Source organism: Silurus meridionalis, chromosome 14 (assembly GCF_014805685.1).
Source record: "Silurus meridionalis isolate SWU-2019-XX chromosome 14, ASM1480568v1, whole genome shotgun sequence".
NCBI classification, from domain to species: Eukaryota; Metazoa; Chordata; class Actinopteri; order Siluriformes; family Siluridae; genus Silurus; species Silurus meridionalis.
Genome location: NC_060897.1, coordinates 14,512,463 through 14,524,524, shown reverse-complemented (window position 1 = coordinate 14,524,524; position 12,062 = coordinate 14,512,463). Strand labels below are relative to the sequence as shown.

General features: G+C 36.3%; 1 protein-coding gene across 3 annotated transcripts in view; it reads right to left on the bottom strand.

Annotated features, from left to right (window-relative positions):
* Positions 1 to 12,062, bottom strand: part of cyth1a (cytohesin 1a) — a 63,079-nt gene that overhangs the window by 32,973 nt on the left and 18,044 nt on the right. The window contains exon 1 of one of the 3 annotated variants that reach the window (XM_046865781.1): positions 5,290 to 5,704. The exons of the other annotated variants lie outside the window; for them this stretch is intronic. Within the exon in view, the coding sequence (XP_046721737.1) occupies positions 5,290 to 5,317 (28 nt within the window). The 5' untranslated portion in view covers positions 5,318 to 5,704. Of the gene's footprint in view, positions 1 to 5,289; positions 5,705 to 12,062 lie in introns of those variants that run through there. 3 annotated transcript variants of the gene reach the window in all.

Here is a 12,062-nt window from a genome sequence, read left to right as displayed (position 1 = left end):
GGGTGTCCAGAACGAATTACCGAAGTTTCTATTCATTCTTATGGGAAAATTTGTATCGGGATATGAGCTTTTCAGGTTAAGAGTAAAGTGATGGAACCAATTAAACTCGTAACCCGAGGTTCCACTGTACTTTAGAGTGCAATGTGCAGCGTGTAGAACAGTAGAGATTTACTGTCCTCTGAAAATAACTAAACAAACAGACATTATTGTCAAAATACCTCGCAACAAAAGTGAGCACACCCAAAGTGAACATGTCAAAACTGTGTCCAAAGTGTCAATATTTTACGTGAGCACCATTATTATCCAGCACTGTCTTAATTCAGGAGAACATGGAATTCACCAGAGCTGCACAGGTTGTTGCTGGGATCCTCTTTCCCTCCACACTTCCACACAGATAATGTGTGTGTATGAGTATATGGTAAGTTGCTTTGAATAAGGGTATCTGCCAAAATGCCATAAACGTAAATAAATTAGACTTCGAATTTTGGTTCTATTTTGATAGAAATATTGGTATTAAATTTGACTTTCATTAAAAAAAATATACATAAATTGTATTTAAAGTTTTTTAGTCTCTTTGCTATAATAACAATAAAAGTAATTTAAACTATTACAATGTCCACAACATCTCTAAAAATTGGGTATTGTCACATAATCTATCAACAATATTAACATTATATGGTCATACTGCTAAAACCTATTTGAAGTAAAGAAAGGTAGCTGTATGTAAGACATGACACTGTCTCATACTCTCTACTTCTTTTACCTTGTAGATCTATTAAATTCAAACCAAAAAAATAATCTAATATCCTACTTAAGTATAACTAAACATCTCAACTGCAAGTCAACAGTGCAGTTACAGACTCACTAGTAACTACATGGATAACCTAAAGATTTACACTCCTCAAACACCTGCAGCCCAACAACAAACCTCACACTGCATATTTGTAACCCTGTAATATCTAAAGTTAAACTGTTGCACAAATAGAACTGAACTGAAATGAACTAAATAGTAGAAGCTAATGATACAAATAAATCGATGACTACAAAAAAAAAATAAATCACACCCTGAAAATGCATCATTTCTCTCCTGTTCCCTTCTATCTCATGGTAATGACAGCTGGCCTGCTCAATCCTCCATAATCCTCAACCATCAGCACTCAACCTCCATCACACACACACACACACACACACACACACACACACACACACACACACACACACACACACACACACACACACCTGCTCTATAATGCTCCCATAATCTCATTCTACCCCTCCAGAAATGCTCTCAGATTCCCTCAGATATTCTGCCATTCATCACATACAGTAATAACATTTCCAAACTACAGGAAGTGTTAAGACAAAAGAACTAGAGATTAACGTGGAATTTAGCTGCTTTTGACTCCCTACATTCTCATGCAAATAAAAGAAAATAATGTTGGAAATTGCGCTGCGGTTTTGTGTCTTTATCAATGGGACCATTAACAAACATCGAGTCAGAGTCGGGTGCAACCTGTTGATTTGCATCTCGTCTGGAAGTGGGGATAAGTTAAGACTTGCAGCTGCCTGTTGTAGTGTAAGAAAATGCACAAAACTGGTTGGTGATAGAACAGAATATAAATACAGAGCCAGAGAAAGAGTGAGAGAATTACAGAGAGAGCGAGCGAGAAAGAGAACATTCCTATAGAAAATCTGGAAGCTTTCTAACAAAACTGGCACTTCTCACACTTACAGTGTAATATTACTAAATCCAGAGATTCTCATGAAAAGAATAGAAAAATTCAACATCACGTCATGCGACAGCTTGCTTTCAATGTTTTTTTTTTAATGTTTTATCATTTAAATGCGCGTCTGGCTCAGGCAGTTTCTAAATCTGACCAAATTCCAGACTGTTGATTTAAAACATCCAATTTCATATCTAGTGTAGCGATGATAAGCATTTGTGGAAAACTGATCATTTACAGATCTTAAGTTTTGTTTCTGATTCTATTGTTCAGAATTACAGCTCAATGTGCAGTGTGTCCAGGACATATATTATAGATGGCATCATGACACTATATAAATATAAAAAAAACAAATAATATGTTTATGTCCAATGTCATCTGGCTGGCTATGAATTTGCACTGGAGGAGTCGGATCCTATGGTGATTAACACAGTGTGACCATGTGACAAGAATAAAAACAAAGCAGAGTACTGGAACCACGCATTAATGGCAATAAAGTTCTACTTTTTGTTACATAACACTTTTTTTTCTTTTTTTTGGCAAATTGTGCAACATATTCTGTGTAACTACCTAGGAATGAAATGTTACTATAGAAACAACACTGTATTACAAGGATTTATCATCAACTATCAGCCCCTGTGCAAAAAAAAAAAAGGGTTTATTATTTTTCTATAACAGCAGCTCTGACAGTGGTATCAGCTACTTTATTGATTGTATGGTCACATTTAACACTTTTAAACGGTCTGATCCTAAAGTGGTTATTTTAAGACAGCTGCAACATTAATGTCACAAACTCAATATTGAGATAAAAATATGAACTGCACAAAATTATTTGGATTATATAAGATGCACTATATGGACCATAAGATTCCCATGTGCTTATTGAACCTCCTATTCCACATTTAGTCCCTTGTTTGCTATTATAAATTGCCTCCACACTTCTGGGAAGATGTTTCACTAGATTTTTGAATGTGGTTGTGGAGATTTGTGTTCATTCAGCCACAAAGACATAAGTAAAGTCAGGTACTGATGTAGGGTGAGAAGGCCTGGGGTGCAGTCAGTGTTCCAGTTCATCCTAAAGGTGTTCAATAGGGTTGAGTTCAGAGCTCTAGCTGGCCTATTGCAAAGGGTCATTGTCATGCTGGAACAGTTTCGGGTCTCCTGGTTCAAGGGGAAGGGACATTTCATTGCTAACGCATTTAAAGACATACTCTACAATCGTGTGCCTCCAACTTTGTGCTAACAATATGGGGAAGAACCATGTATGACTGGAAAGGTAGTATATTAATTGAGAACACTTTATTGTGCTGCAGTATTTATGCATTAAAGACACACAGTCAGATCCTGAGCCTCTGATCTACAATGCTCGATAAGTATTAAATAAAATGTTATATATATTTCTTAGATTTATTCCATGCCACTCAGACATCCCATGTTGACAGATGTAAAGGAGTGGCACAGGACAGCACTACACACTACACACTACACAACAACACTGCAGAGACGGGAAATTTCAATATTGGTTGATTGGTTGTCAGTAATGCTTTATTATTAGTATTATATGGAAAATTAGCAGCTGCTTCGAGACATCACTGTTCAGGCAGCAATTTTTCGATGACAGTATGATCACGGGATTGTGGATTTTGTTTAGAAATTATTTGGGCGAATTGAACAAGAATGTAAGCACACAGAGGAAAGCGAACCTATATTTCAGTGTGGTTGACAGATAGGTGTAGAACACGTTGCATAACAAAATACCAAGCCAGCTATTTAGAGGACAAGCCATGCCTTGTCTCAGCAGACAAGTTGAGCTGACTACAGCGTTGTGCAGCTGCTAATTTTGCAGGCTGCCAGGAGGTTTGTTATGAGTGGTTTTTTTTTTAGACTAAAGATATGACTAAGATTACGTTTGGGTGTAGGCTGCATGATTCATTCTGTTAAACTGCCACTGACTGTCTCTGTTGGCCAAGTATTCGGACTGCGACAGGTCTGATGTTCAGAGGTCAAACACTCTCAGGCCAGACCTGTCTCACTGTTCATTCACCTTACTGCATTTTAATTCTTTAGCTGCTAAGTATATGTCTAATACCTTTTTAAAAAGTAAAACTCGACCCACGCAATGTTGAAGGCATCACCAACAAGATTAAGGATGTTGAAATGACACAGTGGTTCAGTTTCTTTTCGAACGCACGTAGGGTTTCGGTTATCAACTAAACACCTGTGTATGTTTCCAGTGTGTTGTTTTTCTTGGTTAAATGTTAAGGTGTGTTAAAGTGTTTTCAAAGCTTTTGGTGCAAAAGAAAACTGCAAAACATTCAACAAATCATTCCAAACAACAAAAATACATTTCTCTTTTAAATACTTTTATCCTCAATTATGTTTTCAAAATCGTCTCGATATCAGGTCTAGGATCCCTTGACTTAAAGCTGAAACACAATCCAATCACACAGATCCACAGATCCGTTTTATTTAGCAGGGTTTTTCCGATTCGGGATAAAGCCGAACCTTGAAATACAGTAGAAATGAGACGAAAGGACCTTTTCACTGCCCAACATTAAAGACAACGCAATCAATGATGCAATCGAGCTCGCAGTTACGTCACACACCGGCTTGCGAAACAATATGGTACTGTTACCAGTGGCATTTATTAATGCAGGCTGAGATACAAATACAGCAGCCTTTTCATAATCTCCGATTAATGATATGGAAATTTAATTGGATTAAGATTACGTATTTGATTTCGACATAAACAAAGGAACATTTTCCCATATCACATCCACTAGTTTTCCACATTTTAACATGATTTACAGCAAAATAGCCAATATTTGTGATTTGTACCTAAAAACAAATGCATTGTTGTTTTAATTCACCACTTGGAAATGGTTCCTAATATTGCTGTTTTTCTATTCGTAAAAAATAGATAAATCTGTTGTTATTTATATTGCTGAATACACAGGAAGCTACTGTGAGTTTAAGACACACAGTCAAAACAATAAAAGAATAAGAACAGTAATTAAATAAATAGGGGACAGAAGTATAAAGAGCCTGAAATAAAAATATATTTTAAAGTTAAAGAAAGAGGATTTTTACTTCACACATGTAGTTTACAGCAGTGAAAATCTTTCTTCACATACCCCAGCGATGATAGGAAGATGGGGTCAGGGCACAGGGTCAGCCATGATAAAGGGCCCCTGGGGCACAGAGGATTAAGGGCCTTGCTCAAGGGCCCGAGAGTGGCAGCTTAGCAATACTTGGGCCCTAAACTTCCGAACATCAATCAGTAACCCAAAACCCTAACCAACATGTTTAGTGTGTGTGTGTGTGTGTGTGTGTGTGTGTGTGTGTGTATATATACATAACACTTCAATAACGTTACTAACAACACTAACACTATCCCCTCACACATAAATATACATATACACATACACATACACATACACACACTCACACTCTCTCTCTCTCTCTCTCACACACACACACACACCCAAAGCTAACTCACACTTGTTGAACGTGTGTTAGCTTTGAGTGCTAACTGACTGTTCTCTCTGACAGGCAACTAACTTACCGACACCGTCCTCTGATTTCAGCACCATGGCGTCTTCTTTTTTCTGTAACGTCTTCTTCTTCTTAATATTTGTAAACGCTCACAAGCGGAAGCCAAACTCTCGGTTTATACTCGTGCCAAACTTTGAAACACCTCTAAAATAATAAAAATAAGAACAACCCGCCTTCCGCCAGTAATACACACGACTCCGGAGAGCAGCTGCTACCGAACTGAGGGATTTTCCACCGCGTGCACGAGGAACGGCTTTAGTTCTAACCCTCGAAAGTTTGTGGTATCCTTGTTTTTTATTTTTGTTTATAAATATTTAATATATTACAAACGCGGACTAAACCGTTTCTATGTGTCTATCTGTTGTCGGTGAGAAAGATATGAGGAAGTGTGGATTTGGGTGGAACTGCTCTGCCCACTGACGTGTTTCACAGCGGGCACGTAAAAGCCTGTGTAAGTCCGCCCTCAACCACGCGCCCGCGCACACGCAGGCGCACATGCACGCGCTTAATACTTAGTGTACTAATAAAATAGTCCCCAACCTTTTTATTTCTGCACCACCACGGACACAACGACACGCAGAGTAACGTGCATACTATATTAATATAATGCATATTAAATTATTACATTATTCATTTAATTATTACACAATTATTTTATTAAATGATACTGCCAGTAATCTTCATGCAGTTCAGCTCCAATCTGTACAGAGCCAATCTGTATCCTCTGGATAATTATACATGTATATAATTGTAATTCATTTTATATCCTAGATTTCTTCATATCTCTGTTTCATCTGTATATACAGTACAGACCAAAAGTTTGGACACACCTTCTCATTCAAAAAATTTCTTTATTTTCATGACTATGAAAATTGTAGATTCACACTGAAGGCATCAAAACTATGAATTAACACGTGGAATTATATATGGAATTATATACATAACAAAAAAGTGTGAAACAACTGAAAAATGTCATATTCTAGGTTCTTCAAAGTAGCCACCTTTTGCTTTGATTACTGCTTTGCACACTCTTGGCATTCTCTTGATGAGCTTCAAGAGGTAGTCACCTGAAATGGTCTTCCAACAGTCTTGAAGGAGTTCCCCGAGAGATGCTTGGCACTTGTTGGCCCTTTTGCCTTCACTCTGCGGTCCAGCTCACCCCTAAACCATCTCGATTGGGTTCAGATCCGGTGACTGTGGAGGCCAGGTCATCTGGCGCAGCACCCCATCACTCTCCTTCTTGGTCAAATAGCCCTTGATGCCTTCAGTGTGACTCTACAATTTTCATAGTCATGAAAATAAAGAAAACTCTTTGAATAAGAAGGTGTGTCCAAACTTTTGGTCTGTACTGTACATTGTGTATAACACTAGGCAAAGTTGCACATATTCCATATGGTAAATGTGTACGTATATCCCGCATTCTTTACACATGCATGCCTTGCTTCAATCTTATTTCATATATGTATATACTTGCTTATCAGCTTCTACACATTATTTCACTGCCCAGAGACTTTATTTTCATTTTCTGTACATATATTTATATATTTGTCTGCACTTATCATGCTAAACTGCATTTCATTGCTGTTCCTGTACTTCGCAATGACAACAATGTATGTACGTCTGTACGTCTGTACGTATCTATCTATCTATCTATCTATCTATCTATCTATCTATCTATCTATCTATCTATCTATCTATCTATCTATCTATTCAGATATCTAGCTATACAGTATAATAAAAATATAACTCAGCATAATGCAGAATCAGTGGCAGTTTGATTGCAAAGAAAAAAACTGCGACCTTCACAAGTAAAGGAAATGATCATAGAAATGGTTTTTAAATATGCAAAAGTAAACAAATAAATAAAATAATACCTTTCTGTGTGGCCTCGTACCAAATGATTCAACAGTACCAGTACCGGCCCGGCGGTTGGGGTCCTCTGTTTCTATTTATACTTGATTTCAGAGTTCATTTTTTCCTGCAACAAACCCTTAACACTATGAACAAAGCGGCTCTAAATACAGTTGAATACGTCCATGCTGGAAAAATAACACTACAGAAACCCTCATAGAATTTGTAATGTCTTTAATGGTTTTAATAGGTATTTTATTTGTTTTAATGGAAACTATAATGTAATTTGTTGGCCATTGTTAGGGGTATCTTATGTCTAGAGGATACCATTCAGAACCAGTAGAACACCTTTGGTGACTTTTAGATCGCTTGTTGGTATTTGTGTATATAACCTGTGTGTATATATATATATATATATATATATATATATATATATATATATATATATATATATATATATAGTAGACTGTTTATTCGACTTGCTAATTACTCTTCAATGCCATAGCCTTAAGAACCATTCCTGTACTTCCTTATGATGTCCACACATCTCTGCACTGTTACTGCCTTATATTTATTCACTCTACATATGCTTCATATTTCTATATATAGTCGACTGGTTATTTAGCTGCTAATTCTAAAATGCCATAATTTAACCTCCACTTCTGCACATTACTCTTTAATGCCATAGCCTCAGAACCATTTCTGTACTCTAAATTGATGTCCACACATCTCTGCACTGTTACTGACTTTATATTTATTCACTTTATATATGTTTATATATTTATCACTTGCTGTAAATATGCCATATTTATCCGCACTTTTGCACGACTGCTACATTTTGCATTCTGCTACATCTATCTATCTATCTATCTATCTATCTATCTATCTATCTATCTATCTATCTATCTATCTATCTATCTATCTCTCTATCTACTGGTCATGATTGGTACCTTAGGACATCATTGAACATCCAAAACTCCAAAAAATATCTACAATGGATTTATTGTTTTGATAATGGTTTAATGATGCACATAAACACAGCAAATAATGAAAAACATTTGATAATGGCTTTAAGGGTCAACAGCTGGTGTTTTTGGTGTTTTTGTGATCGTTTCTATTTTTGTTTGGGTTTTTTTTCCAGCAGGGCCTATATTTCCAGTGGTGAGCAATACCTCATTCAGTGTGCTAGATTTTTCTTCATATGTAGTAATAGATGTAATGCAGCTGTTTAAAGTTTGATTAAGATTAGTGTCTATTTCAATAAACCTTCAGCTGTTACATGTTAAAAATAAGAAACTGAAAAAACATTACATTTTTCAGTTTGTTAACCATTACATTGTTTTCAGTACAGCAAGAAGTTCTTTCAACTTTTTAAGACTACCTGGTTTGCAAAATTGGACACTCTAAACTCTATTCCTCTATCGCAAAAAAAAAAAAAAAAAGAAAACTACAATACTATTAAGCTGGTAAGGGATGTGACAGGGAGAAAATGATTTCATTCTTTATTCTCATAACGTAATATTAATATTCCCTCTGTATCAGTTGCCCTTGCCACTTAGAGATTTGTAGTGTCCACAGGGTACATTGTACACATGCCTCTGCTTGCAGATGAACTAAGGTTGCAAAAATGGCGTGTATGTTGTGGATGTTTAAACTAGGTTTGGTTAGACAAGCTGGTTTTAGCTGGTGATTTAACAAGGAAATCATAGGCAGTGTGGTTATATATAATAATAGATAATAACCTGATTGCTGTACCAGATATGATCTCAGAATCTATTACTATAAACATTATAACACATTAGATAAATACTATAAAAAGTATTTAAATAATAATAAAATAAAGTGGGTTACATGGGTACAATGGGTACACTGGGGATATGGTACTTTTATATTCTGAAACTATTCAGGTATTATTACTAAAAGGAACTACTAAATATTTCACAAAACTTAACTCGTATATAGCAAATGCAATATGCATTTAAATTTGCTTACTATATACATTATCCCACAAGATAAATACCCTAATGAATAAGGTCATTATTCAATTTAACAGTTTGCAGCCTACACCTGACAAAAGCAAAACTAGCAAAACTTGTGTGATGGGTGTGGAGTCATGATAGCAAACCATACGTTTTTAATCATGTTCCAAGCGTAACTTCTGCCATGTAATATAGATTTTTTTTGTCAGGATCCCTGCATGCATCTGTTGCTTGTATATCTAATACAATTGTTGTTTTTTCAATTGTATTAGATATAATGATATTAAAACTACTTTGATCAAAAAGAAAAAACATAGCAGTATATAAAAATAGGCCATTATATAGGTCATTTGTAGGTCGTAAATAGGTCATTATATAGGTCATTAATCAGAACAGGGCATAAGTGTGGTTAATGGTCATCTCACACACACAGACACACTTTCACTCTCTTTCAGCCTGTCTGGAAAATATAAATATACATTGTCTACCGCAGTAACAGACATCAAGAAAAAAAAGTAAATATTTCTCTAAGACTCAAAAGATTGCGCTTTTTAATTTTACAAATGTGATAAGACTAGCTCCATCAGTCCACTTTTAAGTAAATAATGCTTGATCCAGACTGTAGCCTAGCCAGAGAAAGAGGCCTGTGGGAAAGAATTCCTATAATAACAGAGGCTATTCTCCACTGTAGTGACTTTAACAAATAGGATCTCTGGAGAGTCAGTCAGGAAGCAGATAAGTCACACTTTGATGAGCCTAGCAGACATGCTGGTCTCGCTCACAAAAGCCACTGTTGTGCTCTCACAAAGACAAAGTCCGGGACAATGTAGCTTCTGTCAAGGAGTACCCGCACAAAAACAGCCTTCTTTCTTTCCATGCAATACACTCAGCGACCTGAATAAGTATATATGTAAAATACACAAGACAATCCTTACAATTTGATCTAAGGTTACATGCTCGTCATCGCACCCATTCCCGTGGAGTATGTAAATCTGACACTGAAAAGAGTACAAATGTGCTTAGGGTAATGTCATGTAAATAAAAAAGGATGACGTAAAAGTCATAAACAAGCTCTATTCTCATTTGTACTGTGTATTATGAAGGTGCATGTATTTCTGTTCAAAATACACCACATGTTACTGCTGGTAAACCTGCAAACAACCTACTTTATGTGTGAAAAGTTATTCGACGTTTCATAGGTTTTACATTTACAGCATTTGGCAGACGTTCTTATCAAGATCGAATTACAATATTCATTAATACAACTGAGCAGTTGAGGGTCAGCAGTGGCAGATTGGAGTGCTTGGATTTGAACTCACAACCTTCTGATCAGAAGTCCACCATCTTAAATACTGAGCTTTTCCTTCTTGCACAAACACAACACAAACATCCCAAACAATGATATACAAAAATACTAACATGGCTTGCCTACACATTCTCACTACCGACTCGCCACTTATGGACGGGTTCATCGTGATCTCTAGGCGTAATCTTTTTTGAAGCCCTGGATACTCCTTTAGTTTCATTTTTCAAAATCAAAAATCAGTTGGAGAGCCAGATAAATGTGATCTCGGGGCAGTCTGCTGACTCAACACGTCAAATTTCAACACCACAGGCTCTGGTTCAAAGTTCTATGGAAATCCCGACACATTAAAAAACTACGCCAATGAGGTTCCCAGTGCGTCAAAAAGTGATGGGTCCTGACAAATGCGTCCATATGTGACGAGTTGGGAGTGAGAATATACTCGGCTTGCAAGATCTTATTTTTACCAAATGTATGAGAATGATAATGCAATTAAGAGCTCTTCAGACCTCCCACACAGTGCACTTTGCCGTGCCATTGTCAAAATACACACATGGCTATTTGAGGAATGTCTTTTCCCCCTCTATTGTTCCTCAAGGCTGTGACACTTCTTATTATATTCAGGAATGTGTCCATCACAATGTAATTGCTATACCACTAAAATATAGTGAGATATCATTTCCATGTCTTAAAATTGCATGGCAATAGAATGTGTCAGAACAAGGCCAGGTTTACAGGCCAAGATTTAGAAATTGCTAAATGCAGATTCATAATAAACATTACAATTTCCAATTATTTATATTGTACGTGATCATAGCTTTACACTTTACACTATATGGGCCATTTAATGTAGCACAATAAGAAACCTGTGAGTTCTGCAGCTACCATTACCTCAGAGTATGAACTGAGCTTTTAGACCGGCAGGATTGTGTTTCTGTGTCGATCTCAGTTATCAGATTTGTCCTCTGAATGTACTCATTGAACAGAAGGTGAAGAAAGGAATAAAAAATGCTGAACCCACCAAGTTATTTTTGATATCTTGCAAATCATTAGCCCTAGGTGAATATATGTAAATGTGTCACACAGTACCCTGTGATGCAATAGCATTCCACCCAGGCTGCGTTTCTGCCTCACTCTCAGGAATAAATGAGAGCACATAGAGCTCTGTTTCTCAGAATCAACTAACCATATGTATGCTTAGTCTGGATTCTGACTCTTAAACAACAGAATGATACCCTGCCAAAGCTTTAAATAAAAATGCTTCTCATGTCTGTTAGAGTGTCACAAATTCAGTGTAATATGTAGGCTAAGATCATGAAAAGGTCACAATTTGGCCATGCAACACAACCTTAGGCTTTAATTGTATCGCCCCCTAAAGGTTACAGTGCAGAATTGCCAAAATAACCTCGCTTGTGACAATAATTTTTATTTTTATATTTTTTTACATACTGTGTATTATAAATTAGCAAGCAAAGCCAGATAGTGTGTCTGATTCCTAAGTATCACAGAAATGGTGCATCATATGCATTATACTTGTCTCCCATTCAATCCAGAAATTACAGTATATGTCATATAAGTCACATAAATGATGCAAATGAAATTTTAAAAACAAAAAGACCATTTTAAGTAGATCCTTAAGCACATATATTA